Source organism: Gymnoscopelus braueri (genome assembly GCF_963280865.1).
Source record: "Gymnoscopelus braueri genome assembly, chromosome: 5".
In the NCBI taxonomy this organism is placed as follows: domain Eukaryota; kingdom Metazoa; phylum Chordata; class Actinopteri; order Myctophiformes; family Myctophidae; genus Gymnoscopelus; species Gymnoscopelus braueri.
The window spans coordinates 54,773,969-54,798,232 of record NC_137606.1 but is presented as its reverse complement, the minus strand read 5'-3'; the positions used below and the strand labels follow the sequence as shown (position 1 = coordinate 54,798,232).

The following is a 24,264-nucleotide window of genomic DNA, read 5'->3' as shown; positions in this document are numbered from 1 at the left end:
GATGTAGTGGAGTAGAAGTAAAAGTATTGGAAATTGGAAATACTCAAGTAAAGTACAAATACCTCAAAATTGTACTTAAGTACAGTACTTGAGTAAATGTACTTAGTTACTTTCCACCACTGGGCGTTACTCACAGAGAATTTTTTAGAATTCCTCATTCACCCTCATCATAGAGCTGTTCCAAGTCTACCTGGACTCTCTCTGAAGCCAACATGGTCTTTCAGATTTCCGGATGTTCTACTTTGATACTGTGCTTCTGGAGAAGGCAACTGGATGTTGCACCTGCATGCGTTCACCCAACAGGGTTAAGGTTAGGGTACTAATAAGGTTAGGTGCATAATTAATCATAATTATTGTATTTCATCCGATTGCCTCAAGTCAAGACCTTATGATTTCCTCCCTATTTTTGAGTGGTTTATTCACCTTTGCTGTTCCTGAGTCAAAAGTGACCACCATTCTGACAGAAATGAATGGGTGAGACTATCCAGTAGTTGAAAAACTCCCCCCCCCCCCCCCACCCCTCACTCTAAAGGTCGTAACACACGGCAAGCGGTTCACGCAGGCGGTACCGCTCGGATCAGCGGTGATCGCGCCGCGATCATCGTTGTTTTTCTCCTCCTGCGCGGTGCGGTGAAAAGAAAAGCTCACCACAATCCAGTTCTTGCCGCCCACGCGCGCTTGCACAAACGAGCGCGCGCGCCCGCCTGCCTCACCGCCCCTCAACTTCTCTGCGCGTCTCAAATAATCGCCCGCCTCTCATTGAAAATCAATTACATAGGTGCGTTGGCCGCTTGCCGCGTGAAAGGATCTTTAGACTTCCGTGTACCACAGCCGGTCAAATTGCTCAATTAAGGCCATTCGATGTCCGGAAGCACTTTGCGAGCAGTGGAAGCGGGACACCACAGGTGTCGATTATTAGACTTCAAAATCATGAAATAAAAATGTCATAGGTTCAAAAGCCTGTTGTGGAGGAAAATATAAGTGGTCTTACAGCAATCAGATGAAAAACGTTATAGGCTCGGGGTTTATATGAGACACACACGCCAAGTTTGAGTCTTTTATGTGTCTTTTATTAGTCTATTATGCCAGGGACAAATCTTCTGTGGCACGCACGCACGCACGCACGCACGCACACACACGCACACGCACACGCACACGCACACGCACACGCACACGCACACACACACACAATAAAGCAGTTAAAACGGACCAGTCAAATTTGACCAGTCTATGAGTGTCCAGTCATTTTTAAGTATTAATACTTGACCTAATAAGTCATTGATAAATGCTTCATGTGTTATGATTGTTGTTCTAAAGCATTATTGGTAATTATGAGTGTGTATAAAAACAATTATAGTGGTGTAAGCAGATTATGATGCATTATAAGTATTAGCATTGTTTGAAATGCATTGGAAGTGTTACCTTTGTGGACAAAATAATCCTTAATTGGAAAATACATTGCAATGATTTAAACTGATTTTAACTGAAAAATACCACTGTGTATCAGACAAATCACTTCAAACATGACATAAGAGCTTATTACAAGTATCTATGGGTTGCCAGTAGAGCAGACACACCCCAGGGAGAGGATATAATGCAATAAATAGGATTTCCAGGGGAGACGCTTCCCCGTTCTTGAATGTCAGCAGTCCATTACTTTTAGAGGTGAAAATACTAATATCATATACAGTATATATAAAAACATAATCCAGGGATGTGTTATGAATAAAAAGAAAACACAACTAGAACTTGCCCACCCAGATGTGCTATTTTGGAGTGAAAGTGAAAGTGGGTTTGTGTTTTTTTTTTATGAATATGCCAATGAAAAGTACATTAACAAGAGCTTGTCACTAAACAATCTGGGAACCCAAAGCCAAATAAAAACGAAAAACAGCGCCCTCTGCTGTTTTTTACTCTTTCACTTGGCTTTGGGTTCCTTGAGCACCCGTGCGCAAGGAAACCGGGGTTTTTGGTCTACCCTCAGCGCTCCACTTCCGGTGCGCTTATGTTTTCATTCCCACTAACAATTTCTACACTTCTCCCAGAGAACATGGATAATTTTGGTTATAAGCCCACTTGTTTCTATGATGAAAGAGCTAAAATGTGAATATCTTTCCGTGGTTTTGTCTGCTCCGAGGACGCTATTGTTAAATTAGTTTCGGTTTGTTTTCAGTGGGAAGCGAGAGCACAGACAGTAAATCCCGCCCACTACATTTGATTGGGTAAAAGCGCGGCCTGCTTCCTGATCTGAAGGCACGCCCACTTGTGGGCCAGTGCGTACACGTTATGACGAACCCCCCCCCCGACAGATTCAAGCGGAGAGCAGAATCTGTTCTTGAGAGATTAGTGACTAAATAACAACTACATTGGATCCATTGTAACACAGGGTCCTTTTTTTTCCATTTCCTGAAAATGTCTGGTTTTGGACATACAAGGTTTCCACCCGACAGCAACGATATCCATATGCAGTATAGGGTTTGAAAACAGTAGGTCGTTTTATATTCTAGTCATCCATTAACTCCACGTATACGACTATAAAGCCAGCATGACTACCTGACCTTCAACAACAGTGAAACCGTCGCATCTCAATTCAATTTGTTATTTTCTTTGAGCATGAAATTGGAAAAGGCTAATGCACCCAGAAAATATGTCTTATGAACATTATGTTTTCCTGTAGAAAAAAAAAACGCACTGTTCACATGCATAGCCTGAAGTGTATAGCCTGACTTATGACTGTCACTCGCCGAAAATATGTACAAGCTCAAAACGTGTCAAATAAGGATGATCCTTCAGTTGTATTGTGCCACTAAGCTTGTGTGCGTGTGTGCGTGCGTGCGTGCGTGCGTGCGCGCGAGTGCGTGTGCATGGTTGCGTCTGTGCATAAAGGTCACGCACCCCTGACTCTTGTACTCTGTATTGTACTGTATGCATTTTTTTTTTCATTTTACTTACTGTGCTGTTTGTAGGGTAAAAAATAGATTATAAATTAATCACTGAGAGTTAAAAGGTTAAACATCTGCATCTTTACGCTCTCGGAGTTACAGACCGGTCCATTTGGTTCCGTTTGTACACTCTCAGAGTTACAGACCTGAGCCCCCCTAAGGAACCCTGAGGGTCCCTGCACGACACTATGAGAAGTATTGCACTAACCAAAGGCATTCTCTCACACTACTCCCAGCTTGAAACACATAGAGAAAGCATTGCCCACATCTTCCACAACGTTGTCAAAATTTGATCTCCGATGTGTTGTCTCTCTCTCTCTCTCTCTCTCTCTCTCTCTCTCTCTCTCTCTCTCTCTCTCTCTCTCTCTCTCTCTCTCTCTCTCTCTCTCTCTGATCATTTGTTTGGATTTGTTTTGTTTTGTCATTCTATTTCTCTCTTTTATGTTATCTAGCACATTAACATGACTCCTTTTTATCTGTCAGACTGCTGAGATATGAGACATTTAGCAGGTGATACTGATTAGCTAAAAGTGCTTAGAGAGAGAGAGAGAGAGAGAGAGAGAGAGAGAGAGAGAGAGAGAGAGAGAGAGAGAGAGAGAGAGAGAGAGAGAGAGAGAGAGAGAGATTGTGTGTGTACTGTACTTGTTATTGTACTTGCGAGGTCCAAATGTCCCCAGGAATATAGTAGAATTTCAGAAATAGACAACATTGTGAGGATGTCTTCACAAGAAAATAAAGTTATTTTATGGTTAATTTACAATTAGATCAGACACTCTCAACCTGAGCGAGTGTGTGTGTGTGTGTGTGTGTGTGTGTGTGTGTGTGTGTGTGTGTGTGTGTGTGTGTGTGTGTGTGTGTGTGTGTGTGTGTGTGTTTGTTTTTTCCTGTACAGTGAACTAACTAACTAATGTCAACCGTTTGTAAACAGCGGACAATTTATTGAGAAAAGTGGATATACAAGCCCCATAACGCATCGCAGCGCGACTCATTATGGGCTTCTAGATCCGCTTGCATGGGCTTGTAGATCGCGTCCATATGGGCTTGTAGATCCGCTTTTTGGGGGCTTTAGGTTTCGGTTTTAAAGAAATTGAAAGAAAATACAAATATAACAAAAAATGTCCTCGCAAGCATAAACGTGTGCGCGCGCACGTGTGTGTGTGTGTGTGTGTGCGCACGCGCGTGTGTGTTCGTGTGTTTGTGTGTGTGTTCTCCATGTGACAGCGAACTAACTAACTGATACCAGTTGTGTGTAACCACTAACCAGTGGTGGAAAGTAACTAAGTACATTTACTCAAGTACTGTACTTAAGTACAATTTTGAGGTATTTGTACTTTACTTGAGTATTTCCAATTTCCAATACTTTTACTTCTACTCCACTACATCTCAGAGGCAAATATTGTACTTTTACTCCACTACAATTATTTGAAAACTTTAGTTACTAGATATAAACTATGATATAATGAAACATACATTAACCACTTTAGCCCTATTTTAAACCTAGGCTATTTGAAAATAGCCGATCTACAAGCTCACAACGCGTCGCATCGCGACGCGTTGTGAGCTTGTAGATCTGCTATTTTCAAATATTTAGTACTTTTACTTTTGGTACTTTAAGTACATTTTGATGCCAATACTTTTGTACTTTTACTCAAGTACATTTTTAATTCTGGACTTTTACTTGTAACAGAGTATTTTTATATTGCAGTATTGATACTTTTACTTAAGTAAAGAATTTGAGTACTTTTTCCACCACTGCCACTAACAGACAATCGCCTCACCACCACAGACTTGTACCGCAAGGAGGACGTGATCACGGTGACGGCGTCGGGCGGTGTCCTGCACAGCCCGCGCTACCCCAGCTCCTACCCCCGCAACCTGCTGTTGTCATGGAAACTGCTGTCGCCGCCGGGAGCCCGCGTGCAGCTGGAGTTTGACGGACACTTCGGCCTGGAGGAGGCCGAGACCGGCGTATGCAAGTGAGAGAACGACAAAAACACAAAACAGGGACGACAAAGAGGACGTAGGGTTGAAATACACATTCGTCCCTTGTTTTGGGAAGTAAAACACCTGCCTCCTTATTGCAGGGCTTCTCAAACTTTGTCGTGTCAAGGACCACCCACAATTATATGTATTTGTATAATAAATACAATTCAAAGATGTAAACACATTTTCGCGATGTTTCAAAAATTGCAGATCTACAATGTCATAGCGTGGCACAAAGTGATGCGCTATGAGATTGTATATCTGCTTTTTTTGAATAGCCAAAGTATAAAATATAGTTAAACTTGTTAAAGGTATCATGACATTCATTTTCACTTTTTTTTATTTTCAATGTTTTATTTGGGGTTTTATGACCTCAATTACACCCAAAAAACCTGAACTTAAAACATTCAGTGGATTTTCTGTGGTCTGGGGTTTTCTGAATAATTAGGCTGAAAAGTAATCTGAGCTTGGCCCTTCGACAGTGAGGTCACTGTCGAATAATCCCGCCCACTCTCCTCCTCGCCCCTCCCCTCCCCTATCCTTTCCTTTGGGGGGGGGGCGGAGCAGAGGCGATGATTGACAGGCAAAATCCCTCACCAGCGACACCCGCAGGCAAAGATTTCTTTTTTCATTGCAGTTGAAAAGGCTTTAGAAATGTGAGAGAAAAACACCTGCCATTGATCACTGGAATGGAATTTTCACTTAAAACTTTTTGTACACTTTTGAAGGACCAGGACAAAGACTTTGAATGTGGTGTAAAAGTGAATGTCATTAAACCTTTAAAAGGATTGTGACGCTATATTAACCAATTTTGCTGGGGACCCCTTGGTTCAGGTTGAGATTTTATATATTTTTACTTACTTTAACTTCAGGTTTGTTTGAGTATCTGTGACTTTTTGTGAGTGTTTGTATTTCTGGATACTTATGAATTTCACTTCACTACATTTCAAAGACAAATATTGTACTCTTGGCGGCCTCCCTGTGCGAGAACGATGGAGTCAGTGTCCATTACAGTATTGTACTGGCGTTACTTCAGACGGTACATTTAATCACACTTAGAGCTCTTGCATTGTGTCAACTCCCTGCTATTGACGAGAGAATAGCACAGGGAGGGATGATGAAAAGGTGTTTCTTCTTAGGGGGTGCTACGGAGAGAGGGGTGAAGTTCTTTTTTTCTTGGCATGGAGGAGTGCAGAAAGAGTTTGTCCTTGAGGGTTAAGGGGAGAGTTGTTTTTTTTGTAAACCCCTCTTTGCAACTCAGCTGTCTTTGTAAGCACTTTGCTTACAAAGGAAAGGGGGAGTAGGACGGAGGGGGTGAGGGAGGGAGGGAACTGAGAAAAGAGGAGGAGAGCGGTGGGAGAAAAGATGGGAGGAAGAGAGAGAGAGAGAGAGAGAGAGAGAGAGAGAGAGAGAGAGAGAGAGAGAGGCGTCGGGGTAGCTATTTGGCTGTGTTTCATGCTTTTTTCTTAGCACTGACTTACGCGTACGCGCGTGTGTGTGTGTGTGTGTGTGTGTGCGTGCATGTGTGCGTTGTGTTGCGTTTGATCGATGGCCCGGCTAATTGACTGCTACATTGACTGCTGGATTGTTTAGTCAAAGTCACGCCAGCAAAGTTATCCCACGAAACACTTGTTCTCATGGAAAAAACTGTCGAGTCACTGTTTCCCTCCCTTCCGTCTTCTGTTCATCCCTCCCTCCCTCTCTCCCTCCCTCCCTCTCGCTCCATCGAGCCATCCCTCCATCCATGCGTGAGTGCATTCCTACCACAAGTCATCAGTTTTTGAAGCCAAACGCGTTGCGTGATCGTTTTCATCTTGGTGATGCTGTTAGAGACTCGTTATGTTGATATTTATGAGCTCTGGTGGACAGCTAGAGTACTCAACACCAGTACTTGAGTCAAAGTATAGATACTCCTGGTCAAATATTACTCACGAGTGAAAGTTGCTCTGTCAAATTTATACTGGAGTTTTAAAGATACTTAAGTATTCAAAAGTACAAATCACAAAGTACATTTTATTTTAAATATCATTGCATTGAGGGTATTGATATTTAGACATTTGTCCAAAAACAATCAAAGATTTTCCAGAAATAAATAAAATAATAATAGTGAACATAGCAGATCTACAAGCTCACAACATGTTCTACCCCTGATTTGAACCCTCAGGTCAAATGTTGTGTCAAACCAGAAACAGGATCGTGTCAAAGGTTGTGTCAAAGGTCGTGTCCAACCCAGACACAGGATCTTATGTCTCAATAGAAGAGCAGGGAGACCAAATACCCCAGTATGAGTTATATAGCATTAAGTGGTTAATTCATAATGTACTTTTTTCCCCCTTTCTAGAAAAGTAGTGGAGTTAAAAGTACAATATTTGTCTTTGAAATATAGTGGAGTGAAAATTGTAAGTCTCCAAAAAAGCAAATACTCAAGTAAAAGTACAAATACTCAAAAATGTATCTAAGTACAAGTACTCGGGTAAATGTACTTTGTTAAATGCCACCTCTGGCCATTAGAGACTCATTATGTTGTCATTTATTATTCCATGGTGTTTGACTTTTATTCACCTCTACCCTCCTCTGTCTCTACCCCCCCCCCCCCCTCCCCTCTCCTCTCCTCTCCTCTCCTCCAGGTATGACTTTGTTGAGGTGGAGGACCAATCGGAGACCAGCACCATAATCTGGGGGCGTTGGTGTGGTCAGAAACCCCCGCCCCGTCTCACCTCCAAGTCGGACATGCTCCGAATCACGTTCAAGTCCGACGACTACTTTGTGGCCAAGCCCGGATTCAAAGTCTACTACTCACTGCTGGTGAGGCCTAATGACGTATATACTGTACTGTACACCATGGGTCTTCAACAGGGGGTCCCTAGTACATGCTCAGAGGGGCCGCCAAATCTTTGTGTGATATGACTTTTTTTTTTTACATTAAAGGGGTAGTTCACCCCGAAAATTAGTCACCCCCAGGATATTTGTTTTGTTTTTGTCGCATTCCTGAGCCAATAAATTTGATGACCGGCAGCGGTTCAGGTAGGAGACACAAAGAGTCTCCTTTGTGTCTCCTACCGGAACCACTGCCTACCCGTCCGCTGGTCAACACATTTATTGGCTTAGGAATGCGACAAAAACTAAAAATATATCCATGAATTCAAGTCTCCATGGGGTGACTAATCGATAGGAAAAAAAAATGTTTTGGGGTGAACTATCCCTTTAACCATAGCAGCCCTATTCTGTGGGGAACATTTGCCAAGAATAGCAGATCTACAAGCTTATGACGTTGTGAGCTTGTAGATTTGCTCTGTTGTGAATACCATTTCCTGCTCCCCAAGTCTGGGGTGACCAATCAGGGCCCAGTATTCAAATATGGGAGACTGTAATTGATAGTTGGTTGTAGGTCTAACCAATTGCGTTCTTTTGATCCCGCCCCTTGGGGGAAAAAACGTCCTCGTAGAAGCACCAGACTCATACCCACGCAGTGATAGTCTGGCCACGCGAGGCTAGGTTCAAGTGGTTAAAGGCTATTAACCCATTTAGACCTGGAACGCATCTGTGTCACTTTAGGTTTCTTTGGCTATTCAAAAATAGCAGATATACAAGCTCATAGCGCGGCACCGAGTGCCGCGCTATGAGCTTGTAGATCTGCTATTTTTGAAAAATCGTGAACATTTTTTTAAAATATTTTTTTCAAAAAACTGTTAGGATTTTGAAAACATTTTTAAGTATTGCCTCAGGGCGCGCTCCCACCAAGAGTTGTCTGGCCGCTGTTTGCAGAATCTGCCAATGCATTGTCAATGCAAATGCGTTGATTCACGCAAGAGCAGATTTTTCCGCTAGTCGCGCAGACCTTGCGTTTATCTGCTCTCCGCGACAAAGCATAAAACTGCTGGAGGCAGGCGCTGATTTTCTCCCTCTGTCCAATCGGGTGAGTCGAAGGCGGACCGTCTCAAGACTCAGGAAGCAACATGGTGCTCAAGGCAGCAGGCGCCAGGCGGTGCGGGCAACGGGGAGGCTCCTGAAAGTGAGTGACACTCCCGTTTTTTAGAATCCGCTGGCTGCAAAAAACTGTGGCCGCGCACAACCTGCGTTTAACAGCGGCCAGCCAACTCTTGGTGGGAGCGCGCCCTCAGGCCTTAAAGGGTTAAATCAAGAAATGCATTTTTTCCCAAATAAAGGAAATCTAGGGATGGAATCTGGGGATTCAGTGTGAATGGAAAAAAAATGAAAAAAAAAAAAAAGTTTTTGGAATGATAAAGAAATCAACGATATATGTTTTCAATGATAAGGTAGCTGAGAATAAGAACCACCATCAAGCATTATGGAATACTGACGACAACAACACACAACCTAAACCTGGATATCGGAGGCACAGTTATATCCCACAAATTCAAAGTAGCCAACAGTTGAAACAATAGTTTTACAACTAAGCAAACACACATTAAAAAAAAAGTGGTCCAGTTGTAAATCAGGTCGGCTTTACAAAGGATAGAGAGTGGTGAAAGAAGCATCTGATAAAGAGATACTTACACAGCTCAAAGGCCTTGAAAGCTTCCTGAGCAACAGGTCGTAATAACATTCCCAGCAGCCTTTTTACGACATGCCGCTGAAGTCATCACTCCGTGCATAAAACATAACAAACCTGTCCATTGAACAAGGTCACCTTCCTGAGGAATTCAAGCTGGCCCGAGAAAAACTAAAAAGTGCCGTACTTAAGTACAATTTTGAGGTATTTGTACTTTGCTTGAGTATTTCGAATTTCCAATACTTTTACTTACTCCACTACATTACTCCACTACATCCCAGAGGTATTTATTTTTACTTTTACTCCACCACAATTATTTGAAATTTTTAGTTACTAGTTACTTTGTAGATTCTGATTATTATTACAAAACACTACATTAATCACTTCAGCCCTATATACATTTCGGCCATTTGAAAATAGCCGATCTACAAGCTCACAATGCGTCGCATTGCGAGCTTGAAGATCTGCTATTTTCTAAATACATTTGAAACTTGAAACGGGACATTCTTCATAATGAGTACTTTTACTTTTGGTACTTTAAGTACATTTTGATGCCAATACTTTTGTACTTTTACTCAAGTACATTTTGAATTCCGGACTTTTACTTGTAACAGAGTATTTCTGTGTTAATACTTTTACTTGTAAAAAATGTGAATACTTTTTCCACCACTGATTACATCCCAGTACCGTCCTGTCTCAATTCTGTGCTCGATATCAAAGGTAATTGAAAGGATCGTTTACGAACAAATACAGTTATACTTGTCATCCCAAAATGTGCTGTTTGAATTTCACATCTGGTTTCAGAAGATCTCATTCTACAGATCTTCTCTATCTAACAGATCCCATTATTAGATGAGATCTATGTGGGAAAGTTATGCTGCATTGTTATATTGGAAGTTGGACCCCCAAAAGGCATTCTACACCATAAACATGATTTGATCTTAAACTACACATCATTCTCAATTAATCTTTTCAGTGGGTTATCTAGAGCAGTGGTTCTCAAACTTTTTCATGGCAAGGACCCCCAAATTGACACTTGTTAGCCCGCGGACCCCCATTTGAAAAGATATGCCAGGGACCACCATAAGAGAAGATTTTTTTTCGGCTCTAGCAGTGAATCTCAACCATTTTAATTTCAAGGACCCCCAGTTTGACATGCATTAGGGCTACGGACCCCCATTTAATGGCATTTCTACCCCTTGGACCCCAGTTTATATCGTAAAATGTATGTTAATTTAACTCTGAGAGTGTACAAATGGAACCAAATGGACCCGTTAGAGTCCATTTGGTTCCATTTGTACACTCTCAGAGTTACAGACCCATAAGGGTCCATTTGGTGCCTAATCTATCATTTAGCTGGGGACCCCCTGGAACTCCCTCAAGGACCCCTGGGGGTCCCCGGACCCCACTTTGAGAACCAATGATCTAGAGGACAGAGAATAAATGCTGGATGTACCGTAAATGGCACCATTGTCCTCACCTCAACCACTAATACAAGGGAGTATGTTTTTGGTCCTTTTTATCATATGGTCACTGTCGGGTGGAAACCTCCGTCCAAAACTGTTACTTTTCAGAATTCAAATTTTAAAAAATATATCAAAAGAAGCAGATCTACAAGGGTCGCTTGGCGCCGCGTTTTGAGCGTGCGGATCTGCTACTTTTGATGCTTCTGTGTGACGCAGTAGTTTGATCAAGTAGGGCGTTAATTTACGGAAAAACACAAAACGTACAAATATGGAGGCATGGAGCTAAGACGTTCCCATGCAAAAAAAAAAAGCAAAACTAAAGCCAAGGAAGAAGTTTACTTACTTATCTGGAGAGAGAGAGAGAGCATGGCTTTACAAGTTATCTCAAAGGAAAATCTAAAAAGTACAATTTCTAGCCAGAGTATCCACATTCATTGATAGAAGTGTACCGGAGATCTTGGCAGTTGCACTTGGTCAATGATATGTTGATTGCACCAGCATCCCATAGATTCTTAAAAAAAAAAGAATTTGCAGACATCTCAAAAATAAACGAGTTAGGTTGCTTCTTCAACTCGAGAGAGAGAGCTTCAACTCATCCAAATGTGTGTAGATCACAAGATTGCAAACAAAGTGCCCCCCAAATATACCAATTTCATACAATCAGGAGAGAGCACTCATCCAGGGTACAGAATAAACAAGTGAAATTGAAGTGAACAAAACAAAAATGAGCAGAGGATTTCTTTAAGCACTATAAAATCGAACTCGATGAATTACCTTTGTGGAGTTCTGTCTTTTGACTGAATACAATTGGCCTCCCAGCTGAAAATTGCTATTTTCAGTTTATCAAAGAGCTGGAGAGACAGGGAGACCCCTATTACAGAACAAACAGAAAATAGAGCTTTAACTTTTTTTTAACAAAAAAAAGCCTTTTTCGCTTCATTAGCCACCATTTCTGCCACTCACTCGCACCGCCGTTTGGTTTCGCGTAGCTTCTGCGCTTGTCATCACAAACCGGTTCAAACCGGGTGACGCGGTAACAGTTGAGGTGAAGACGCATTAGGTCGTTATCTACACTACTCCTGTCTCCCACTTCCACTTGGTAGTGAAGGAGAAAGATGGAAACGATTAAGTCAGATATACACTCGACCGTACGCCGTTGCCGCGCGCCGGAAATAGCCGACCTACAAGCTCACAACTTGGCGCGTCCGCGCCGCGTTGTGAGCTTGTAGGTCGGCTATTTCCGGCGCGCGGCACCGACATACGACGGAGCATAAATGAAGCATCTGAGAGAGTAGATAGACACTTTCTTTTTATCCCCCACCTCCACTAGACGGTGGAGAAGTGATGGAGAAGAGTACGGGAAAGGAAGGGGGGGGAGGTGGAGGGAGGCGAGGAAGTGTTCTTTTTAAATCCTGTCAAGTGAGCAGATAAGGAGATTAGCTTTGTCACGCTGTCAGGGGGGGGAACGAGGGGGGACGAGGGGGGACGAGCGCGACTGAGACGTGGAATATGTTCTTCTCTCTCCTACAATATAATAAGGAAAGAGGGCGAGAGAGAGAGATAGACAGAGAGAGAGAGAGAGAGAGAGAGTTGCACACGGGGGGAGATTCAAAGATGGTTCCCCCATTTTTACTTTGTTAATTTTGTTATGACAGAGTTGGAGCTGAGTGCGAGAGAGGACACGAGAAAGACAGGCAGGCTTTTCTAAACCCTTCCAAAACAACGGCATGCACCCCACGGGTGCGTTCGGTGATAAAGAGAAAGGGGGGGGACGGGGGGGGAACAAAGAAGAATGGCACAGCGAAAGAGGGGAGTAAGGGGGTGGGGGGGCAGAGAAAGAGAGATGGAGAGATATGAAGACGTTTCCCTGGTTTTGTCAGATGCCTTCTTGTTCAGGCAGGGCTGTGTCCTGATTGTAGTTCCTTCCCTGCGTAAGCACTTTTTCCTGGCTCTCTCGACAACATTTTCTGACTGCAAACGCTCTCACACTGCGTTCACCTTAGGAAATGTCTTCATCAGCCACAAACCACCAGCTCGCATCTATTCTCTCTCATCTCTGTCTGTCTGTCTGTCTGTCTCTCTCTCTCCCTCTGAACATTTAAACAGCTCTGCGTAGAATCGTATAAGGCCCTCTGTCGTCAAAGAGGTGGAAAGTAACTAAGTACATATTCTCAAGTACTGTACAATTCTTTGGGTTATTTTTACTTTACTCTGGCATTTCTATGGGATTTGAATTTCCCATACGTATTGTTCCACTGTACATACATCTCAGAGGAAAATATTTAACTTTTTACTCCACTGCAATTATTTGAACAATTTGGTTGAGAGTTACTTTGTAGATTTGTATTATTATTACAAACATACATAAACCACTTCAGCTCCATGTATACTTTGGCTATTTGCAAATAGCAGAACATATTTTAATACATTTTACACCTTTGAAAACTGGTGAAATGGGATATTTTGCATAATAAGTACTTTTGATTTTGGTACTTTAAGTATATTTTAATGCCAATACTTTATTTTTATTTTATTTTTTATACCAGACTTTTACATTGCGGTATCGATACTTTTACTCAAGGGGTCGGGGGATCCATAGGGGTCCATGAGGGGGTCCCCAGCAAAAGTAGTTCATGTAGCTTCACAATCATTTTAACCACTTTATCCATTTAAAGTGGTTCCATACATTGGCTATTTAAAAATAGCAGATCTCCAAGCTTGTACATGCATGTGCTATTTTTGAAATGTGTTGACAAATTTTAAAAATTTTGAAAATTTTGAATAATTTTACATTTTCTTATTTTTTTCATAAATCTTCTCTTCTGGGCGTCCCTGGCACAAAACATTTTCAGACGGGGGTCCGTGGCCAAATACATATCAATGTGGGGGTCCATGACACGAAAAACTGTTGAAAATAATGAGTACCTCTTCCAATACTGGCGTAGATAAAGAGGTCCTGTCTTTGCCTCTGTGAACCTACAGAACTGCATGAAAAGACAATTCTTCCCTTTGAGGTTTTTGCAAAGCCAGGCACAAAAGGACTGACAGCACTTCTACAAAAGTTGGTCATGAAGTGTCGTCTGTAATTCCACCGTAGATACCAGAGGGCTTGCTTTCCCCTGGCCACATGACGATGTGCATTGGGAGAAGTGCATTCGCTTCATTCAGTGAGTAGTGGAGTTGGACTCGACGCTGCTTTTAAATCATTTCACTTGCACCTGGGTGGTATTAGTACTGGAGGTGTGTGTATGTGTGTTTGTGCATGTGTGTCACACTACTCATTCAGGCATGAAACAACATCATTAGAAAGACACACACACACACACACACGCACACGCACACACACACACACACACACACACACACACACACACACACATACACACACACACACACCCTCATACAGTAGTGGCCTCAGTCGCTCATGCTTCTCTCATCCTTTCCACTAGACTTAAGCAGCGTGCAAGGCTTCATTTAGTAGCTCTAATTTGTTCTCCAGACCTGGTCACACTGATAAGACTGAGAGAGAGAGAGAGAGAGAGAGAGAGAGAGAGAGAGAGAGAGAGAGAGAGAGAGAGAGAGAGAGAGAGAGAGAGAGAGAATTAGGGAATGGAGTCGAAAGTGGTGGAAGAAGCACTTAATTGTCTCCGCCAGGCCGAAAGGCAGGGCGAGAGATATGTTTTATTAGTATTTTTGGTAAATTTACGCCCACTTGATCATACTACAGTGTCACACAAAATTATCAAAAGTAGCAGATCTGTATGCTCGAAACGCGCTTTGAGCTTGTAGATCTGCTACTCTAGCTTTTTTCTTTTTTTTTAATCCTGTAAAGTCAGAATCATATGGGACTATTAGTTATTGATCATTAACCACTTAAGCCTTAAGGCGGTTACACACCGGCGAATATGCGAATATACGCAAAATTCGGACTCGTTCCGAATAATTAAAAGACGCTTTTTTCGCTCGAAAACTGGTGTGGAAGCTTGCGTTGACTTTATAAGGTTTAAAAAAAAAACGTATTATTCGCATGAAAAAAATCGCCCCGGTGTGTAAGGACCTTTATACTTCGGATACACCAAAAACCGAGGGGGACAACTGTTAATAGAACTAATCGATTTACTTAATCGATATTAAAACAAAGGTGTCTCACTGTATTTGTTTGCCGGTTAGCACATTGTCGCTGACGAACACCCACACCAGGAATGATGACGTTTTGGCTCTCAATACTGTACTTCAGCGCCGACGAGAGAGTTTGTGTCCTAGTACAGATCCCTGGGGATCAACACATTATTATAGGGTTCAAGAGGTTAAAGAGAGACTAGAAATCACATGTGAATTCTATTTTCATGATTATGTGGACTTTGTATTTTATTTGACTTGTTCTGCAATGTTGAGAGCTCGCACACATCAAATCAAGGGTTTAGGTGGCCAAAGTAACCACTTGAATCCCTATTCTGGGAGGTGCATTCGCCAAAAACAGCCGATCTACAAGCTCAAAACACTCGGCGTTGCGATGCGTTGTGAGCTGTAGACCGGCTATTTTTAGCAAAGAGATTTGGTGTAGATCGAAAAAGAACGCAAAGTAGGCTACAGTGTAACTCAGCTCCATACAGAGGGTTTAAAGGAGTAGTTCACCCAAAAAAATATTTTCTATCAATTACACACCCCATGAAGCATTGAATTCATGGAGGTTTTTTTGTTTTGGTCGCATTCCTAAGGCAATAATTTGATAACCAGCGGAAAGATACTAATTTCTCCGGTAGGAGACTCAAAGTTGACACTTTCAGTCTCCTACCAGAGCCGCAGCCGATCATCAAATTATTGGCTTAGGAATGTGACAAAAATAAAAAAAATCTCCATAAATTCAAGTCTCCATGGGGTGTGTAATCGATAGAGAAAATGTCATTTTTGAGGGTGAACTTTCCCTTTAACACATTCCATGCCAGACGTTAATCTCATAATGTACTCACCAGTGCCAACGTGTTATTGTTGTTTTTTTGTTTTTTTTCACGTCGCCATAGACCTTAAATCCTTAAGATTGAGCTGTGCACTGTTTGTAAACATCACGGACATCTCACTGCTTCTACCAGTGAAGACCACGTGTCAAACGGGGCATCCATGTTGTAGTTAGAACGGTTTACGTTAAACAGTGATATGCGAGGAGAAAAAACTACAAGGAGAAAATGGAGTTTCAGTTTCGTCATTAGAACGAGGGCCGACGGGATCGGCAAAACCGGATCCCAAATAATTCAGTTTCCGGTGGTCAAACCGGAAACGGAAGTAGATCAAAAATTTCCGAAAGTGCACTTTTGGTGAAATCAACGCGAACTGGCGGTTCGCGTAGATCTATGCGATTGGCACGTGGCGGCTTTAAATAGGTTCGCGTAACTGTGTAGAGAGGTCCCTTGTTCTTTTTTATTATTTTATTGATTCTTTTTGTATTGTTACTCAGACGGGGAAATCTTGACTTTCTGTATAGCCGGTGTATGTGCTTGTGCGAGCGCGCACACTCTTGCATGATACGGGGGGTTTTTAGGAGATACAGCGCTGAGCGGCAGTGAGAGCACTGGCCAATGCAATCTAATGGGCGAGTGCGCTCTGGTGCGTGGTCTCCGAGCGCGCCCTGTGTGTGCAGGCGGGTGTGTGATGTATACGAACAACGAGCACACATATGCTCTGTATATGTGCAGGTGGCAATGCACTTTTTGTGTAGTTTTTTTTTTTTTTTTAGGAAGTCTGTATGTGTGTTTATGAGCCCGCACGCGCATACACTTTTGTGCGTGTGTGCGTGGGTGTGTGAATATGCCGTTTTGAAGGTGGACTACGCACTACGGTGTGTATGGCACATATTTATTTATTTATTTGTACTATTATATTTCTTTGGTCCTCTCGTTTCTCAGATAGACTAGCATATTGAGTTGTTGTTTTTTTGGGGGGGGGGTCTGAGGGAGTGGGAGAGGGGTTTTAACTTAATACAAAAGATTGGGTCATGGGCAATGTAGGTCTTATTTTTGATATATCTGGTTCTTTAAATTTCAAATTTAATTTAGTAAGAGAGATGGAGGAGGGACATATATGCTTGTATGCAGCCCACCATGCAAATATGGGCTTTTCTTAACCCCATATTAGCCACATGGAACATTCTGTGGCAGGAGTTGTTCTTTGAAAACTCCTTTTTTCACATAAATATAATAATGTGGAATATTTCTTGTAACCATAGAGAGGTTGCAGATGCTGGAAGCACACAGTGGGGTGTTTTGTTGTGTCTTATGGTTTTCACATCGTATATGAACATTTTGTGTGCGTTTTTTGTTTTGTTTAAAGGCTTTGAATATGATGTAATTGTCTCCCAAGGGAAGCGTAATGGGAAAACTTAAATTAATTTCTCTGAATACAAATGGTTTGAATAATATAATAAAAAGGAAGCGTATTATCCAAAAACTCACAAAGGAAGGAGGAGAAATTATTTTTCTTCAGGAAACACACCTGAGCAAAATAGAACATGCAACATTGGAGAAATTAGCATCAGCCCAAGTTTTTTCCTCCTCCTTTACAACAGCCAAAAGGGGCGTGGCAGTTCTAATTAAAAATAATCTAATGTTTAGTAGTGAAAAATGTATCAGAGATAAGGAAGGAAGGTACGTTCTTGTAACTGGAGAAATAGAAGAACAACATATAACCCTCATTAATGTATATAATCCACCGGGAAAAGGGGCAGATCTCATGAAAACAATTTTAACATTGATAATGACAGAAGGGAAGGGCATGATTATTATGGGGGGAGATCTGAATTTGACTATGAATCAGAAGGACACTCAGAGTAAAATAAAACATAAAGCAGAACAAGCAGCAGTGTTAATGAGAAAAGCTCAAACTGAGTTGGGACTAGTAGATGTCTGGCGCTGTTTACATCCCCAAGAAAAGGCTTTCACTTTTTTTTCTGGTGCACATGATGTTTACTCAAGACTGGATTATTTTTTCATGTTTAAGAATGAGATCTCAAAGGTCATACAATGCGAAATACTACCTATAACAATAACAGATCATGCACCAGTCATAATGGAATTAAATTTGAAAAGGGAAAAGGGGGAAACTTTATGGAGGTTAAATAATTCCCTGCTGGATGATCAGTGTTTTAAGGAGAAAATAGAACGTAGTGTGAAGTCCTATTTTGAGATAAATGATAATGAGGAAGTGACATCTACAATTTTGTGGGAAGCAGCAAAAGCAACAACAAGAGGAGAAATAATAGCATATTCATCCCAGAAAAAGAGGAAAAGAGAAAGAGAAAAATCATTTTTGGAAAATAAAATAAAAACATTACAAAAACAGCATGAAGTAAATAAGGATAAAGAAATACAGAAACAATTGAACGCAGCTAAAACAGAACTGGACACAATTGAAATACAAGAAATCGAAAAGGATCTCATGCTGTGTAGGCAAACGTATTATGATAATAGCCCAAAAGCGCTGAAAATGTTAGCAAACAAATTAAAGAAACAGAAAGAAAAAACAGCAATAGCAACCATTAAGGATGAAAATGATATACTTCAAAGAGGGAAATCTAAAATAGCATCATGTTTTAGAGATTATTATCAAAACCTCTATACCCCAGAAACAGTAGATGTGAGTATGCAAAAAATTAAAGAGTATCTAACTCCTTTAAACTTTCCCACAGTAACTGACAACCAAAATAGCGACTTAGTTAAGCCAATAACAGAGGCAGAAATTACAAAGGTTATCCAGAAAGGTAAAACTGGAAAGAGCCCAGGAAGTGATGGTTTCACAAATGAATTTTATAAGTGCTTTAGACCCTTGGTTGTACCTATTCTAAGCAGAGTCTTCAATGATATCCTACAAACAGGGAAGTGGCCAGACACATGGAATTCAGCAATCATTACTGTTATACCAAAAGAAGGAAAAGACTTGACAAATTGTTCATCCTATAGACCGATATCTCTCTTAAATGTAGATCAGAAGATATTCACCTCGATTATAGCCAACAGACTCTCATATGTACTCCCAGATATAATTAATTTAGACCAAACGGGTTTTGTAAGGAACCGCCTCTTAAGTGATAATGTGAGACGCACACTTAACATGATAGATCAAACGGTAGAAATGAAACAACAGATGTTGACCTTGACCTTGGACGCGGAAAAGGCCTTCGACCGGGTTTCCTGGCCCTTTTTATTTGGAGTATGTGAGAAGTTCGGTTTTCACAAAACTTTTATTAAATTGATTAAGGGAATGTATAAAGAACCAAATGCAAGAGTAAGAGTTAATGGGATGCTCTCTAAGACTTTTTCTTTGAACAGAGGAATAAAACAAGGAGATCCGATATCACCACAAATGTTTAATTTATGTATTGAACCTCTAGCAGAACATATTAGGGAAAATAATAAAATAAAGGGAGTTAAATTAAAGGAAGAAGAACATAAATTGGCAATGTATGCAGATGATATCATACTGTTCCTTACAGAAATATGTAAATCCTTGCCCATTTTATTAGAGGAAATAACAAACTATGGAGCTATGTCTGGCTATAAGTTAAATTTAAATAAAACAGAAGCCATGTTAGTGGGTGGCTATTTGGAAAAAGATTTTAAAAAACAGTTTAATATCAAATGGGATCAGAATAAAGTTAGATATCTGGGAGTAAACATACCTAATAATCTAGATGAACTATATCACTGTAATTACGGGCCATTGGAAAACTCTGTAAAACAAGATTTGAGTAGGTGGAAAATTATACCCTCTACCTTACTGGAAAGAATTAAGATTATCAAAATGAACGTTTTGCCACGCTTCCTATTTTTATTCCAAAACCTGCCATTATACATATCACCTGCATGTTTTCATGTATGGGAGGGACTGATGAGAAAGTTTATATGGGATGCAAAGAAGCCAAGAGTTAAACTCAAAACCCTGCAACAAGACAAAGACAGAGGAGGTCTGGCGTTACCTAATTTAATTCATTATTATTACGCAGCACAGTTAAAACCTATTTTAATCTGGATGAATAATAAGATGAGCCCTAAATGGAAGCTCATAGAGTCTAATCTAGTTGAACCACTCAGCACCTTGATCTTTGCATCCTATAATAAAATACAGACTAAAACACTCAATCATTCTATACGTAATACATTTAAAATTTGGAAAACGATATGTAAAATAAGTAAATTTAAAGAACAAGAAATTACCTGTATGAGAGAAATGTCATGTGACTCAGATTTCACTCCAAATAGCATTGATCATGTTTTTAAGATATGGGAAGGGAAAGGTCTCAGAAGATTCTATCAAATGTATAATGAAGAAGGGCTGGTCTCTTTTGAAAATTTAGCAGATCAATATGATCTTCCAAGTCATCATTTTTATCGATATTTGCAAGTGAGGAGCTACTTAAAAGAGAAGCTCAAAATTAGAACTCTTGGAGACCTTCACCCTCTCCTAAGATATATAGTAAAATCCCATCAAAGACATGATTACAAAAACACAATTGGACAAGTCTATAAAATTTTTCAGGAAAACAAAATTGAAGATCTAGATCATATAAAGGACAAATGGGATAAAGAACTGAAAATAACCATACAAGGAAGTGAGTGGAATCAGAGTTTTAAAGACATTTTTAATCATATAAGATCGCCTTTTTGGCAGGAATACGCCTGGAAGATGAATATAAGGTATTTCCAAACGCCTCTATCGATATCTAAGTACACATTAAACTCTAGTTGTTGGAGGGGATGTGGGGAGAATGGGGCGGACCATACCCATATTTTCCTTACATGCCCCAAAATACAACACTTTTGGTCCAAAGTTTTACAAATCATAGAACAAATATTTGGAAGAGCTGTTAATTTAGAAAATCACAATATACTTTTGGGAACACGTCCCAAAAGTCTACAGAGGGAAGAACTATATCTCTTTTGGATTTTGAGAATTACAGCCCTCAAACAAATAACTAGATGTTGGAAAGGTCTGGAACTACCTAGTGTAGTCAGATGGATGGAAAAAGTGGAAGATATTTATTTCATGGAGAAGGTGACGTATAAAATTAATGGAAAGGACAGGTTGTTTGAAAAGAGATGGGCTCTCTATCTTACAAATAAACATGATTTGATTATTTAACCTTAATGACTAAAATTATTATTATTTCTTTGGAATATTTCTATTTATTTTAACCACCCAAGTATTCAGAACTAAAAATGAAACAAAAGAAAATGGAAGATATTTTACCAAAATGACACAACAAAGCCTAACTCCCCCACCTCACCCCCCCCCCCTTTTTTTTTTATTTTGTGTTTTATTTCTTTATTGTTTCATTTCTTGGTGTCAAGTTTGTTGCTTATGCCTCCTTATAAAGGAGGTTTACGAGGATGCATGGATGAAAAAATGATTTCTATTGAAATGTCTTCATATAGTTTATCCTTATTATTTACTTTATGTATGTACTGTAGGTGAAGGGGTTTTACATGCAAAAAAAAAAAAAAAAAAAAGAATGGGTCGAAATGTCTGTTGATAACAGAGACATAAAACATGTGAAATGTATTATTACTATTATGGAAGTAAACTGAATGATTTATTGTTAACATGTTTGGACTCAATAAAGTATTAAAAAAAATAAATAGGTTCGCGTAGATCTACGCGATTGGCACTCAATGTGTTCCCTGTAGAACACTTCTGGTGTAATTCCTATTTTATATACAGCTTGAGGAACAGGGCGCCACTTCTCCATTGAACTTTAATGGACGCGACCCGGAATGTTCTATTCAGTCGCCCTAATACTGTGAATGGTATATGCTCGTTCTTGATAGGAAGGGGGCACGTCTGATAAAAATGAATGCCAAATATCTAAATACTGAATCAAGCTACTTTAAAAAAACTCGCAAAAGACAGTAGTCGTTAAAATTACCCCAGAAGTGTTTTAAAAGTGAAATACCCCTGTAAGTGGTTAACAGTCAGACTTTTGGCGTTGCAGGCATTTTGTCCTCTCTCTCCCGGTGACTTTACAGTTTGGTACCTTTTGTTCTCCGTGCTCCGGCTTCATATCTTCTCTCTGGGAGGAGACAGTTGTTATCTATGAATATTGATTGGTTTGTCTAGGGACCGTGGGGGAGGGGAGGGGGACACATGTGATTTCTATCTTTAGACAGAGTTTCCCTTTCATGTGAAGATTAGTCCCTGTGGGGAGGGAGGGCGGGGCTGTGTCTCATTTCCCATAATATGATCTAACACATGGGATTCCCAGACCATCCATGCTGACAGATAGACAGTCCAAGGAATGTAAACCGAGAGGCAAATTAAAAGCACCTGAACACTCAGAGTGTGTGTGTTTGCGAGCGCGCGCGCGCGCGTGTGTGCATGCGCGTGTGTGTGTGTGTGTGTGTATGTGTGTGTGTGTGTGTGTGTGTGTGCGTGTGCGTGTGCGTGTGTGTGTGTGTGTGTGTGTGTGTGTGTGTGTGTGCATGTTTTGTGAGAGATGACTCCCAGTCAAGAAGCTTCAAAACACAGCTCTACTGTTTCACTCGTTTTGTTTTCGCTCCGGCAAACCGTGACCGATTTCCCTGCAACATTAGTGGAACAATGTCAACCCCTCCCATATCGTACGAGCATTAGTAGCCAGTGGTGGACGGTAACAACGTACGTGTACTTGAGTACTGTATCCTTACTGTAAATTAACAACGCTAGTTAGTGTAAGATAAGAGAGACACTCTCACATGGAGTCATAATATAATCATTTAGACCTATTTGATCCCACGTGGGGGGAATTCAGTTACCGGCTTCACACAGCTGATTGCTGTCCAAGTGGTCAGACTTGAGTATTGTGTGGAAAGCAGATCGACAAGCTCACGACGCGACGCTTTGCGTCACATTGTGAGCTTGTTGGTCGGCTATTCTCAGCGAAAGCTTTCCCCACAATAACAGAATTAAAGTATAGAGCCCCGTGGCACTGCACCATAAGGGTTTAAGGGGTTAAGTGTCTTTGCTCAGGGACACCTTGACACATTGCCAGGCGCGGGAAATAAACCTGGTTCCTTCCTCTTTCCAGGCGGGCTCTCTATGCATTCAGCTGTGGCCGCCCTGTGTGCATAGTGTGAATATTATGTTTATACTGCTACCACACCCCCTGCAACTACTCCCCCCGGCTGTTGCTGTAAATAAAAAATGTGTTGGCAGTTAACTAGACTGTTTAAGTAGGTGGCATTTATGCATTGCTCAGGAGAAAGCGGGGGTGTGTAGCCTACGGTGAGCACGAAGCACTCTCCTAGTCGTCTCTTCTTATAGCCGCAGACATTCTACCAATCATCTTGATACATTTAAATTCATTGTATGGGCATGGACGGCCGGCGACGGCTACCGGTAACAAAGCTACGCCCACTGTCCTTTTTTAGGACATGCCTATACACGAATCCACGGAGCGCTGCCCTGGGCGCAGCCATTGCTGCGGTGTCAACGCTCCGCGGACGCGACACCGCAGCAATGGCCGCCTACAGGCAGCTACAGGCAGCTACAGGCAGCTACAGGCAGCGCGTCTGTGGATTCGTCTATACCCAGTGGTGGAAAAAGTAGTACTTAAGTTTTACTTAAGTAAAAGTATCAATACTGCAATGTAGAAGTACTCTGTTACAAGTATAAGTCCGGAATTCAAAATTTATTTGAGTTTAAGTACAAAAGTATTGGTATCAAAATGTACTTAAAGTAGCAAAAGTAAAAGTACTCAAATGTTTGAAAATAGCAGATCTACAAGCTCACAACGCGTCGCGATGCGACGCGTTGTGAGCTTGTAGATCGGCTATTTGCAAATAGCCTAGGTATAAAATAGGGTTAAAAAAGTGGTTAATGTGTTTTTCATTATATCATAATTTATATCTGAAAAGTAACTAGTAACTAAAGTTTTCAAATAATTGTAGTGTAGTAAAAGTACAATATTTGCCTCTGAGATGTAGTGGAGTAGAAGTAAAAGTATTGGAAATTGGAAATACTCAAGTAAAGTACAAATACCTAAAAATGTTACTTAAGTACAGTACTTAAGTAAATGCACTTAGTTACTTTCCACCACTGCCTATACCGCCTTATACCACACCAACTGAGTGCCTCGCCCAGATTTGGAAGGACCGCCCTCCATCCTTCGCAATGGTTCTGCAGTGCAGGGTGTTTAAAAATATACATATATATATATATCTGAATTGTTGCCACCCACCTCTAGCCCACACAGAATTAGACCGTCACCAGACCATCATTCTCCTAAAAAAAACGCTTCCAAACGCCCAGAGTTGAAAATATTTCAACTCTCTGAGCCACGATAAAAATGCCATGATGTGTATTGTGTACACGCCAGTGGTGGAAAAAGTACTCAAAT

At 41.0% G+C, this 24,264-nt stretch overlaps 1 protein-coding gene across 1 annotated transcript in view; it reads left to right on the top strand.

The window, feature by feature from the left end:
- Positions 1 to 24,264, top strand: part of pdgfd (platelet derived growth factor d) — a gene marked incomplete at its 3' end in the record, with an annotated part of 187,275 nt that overhangs the window by 63,477 nt on the left and 99,534 nt on the right. Inside the window, exons 2-3 of the mRNA XM_080429315.1 lie at positions 4,708 to 4,918; positions 7,553 to 7,730. Coding sequence (XP_080285441.1) covers positions 4,708 to 4,918; positions 7,553 to 7,730 — 389 coding nt within the window. The remainder of the gene's footprint in view (positions 1 to 4,707; positions 4,919 to 7,552; positions 7,731 to 24,264) is intronic.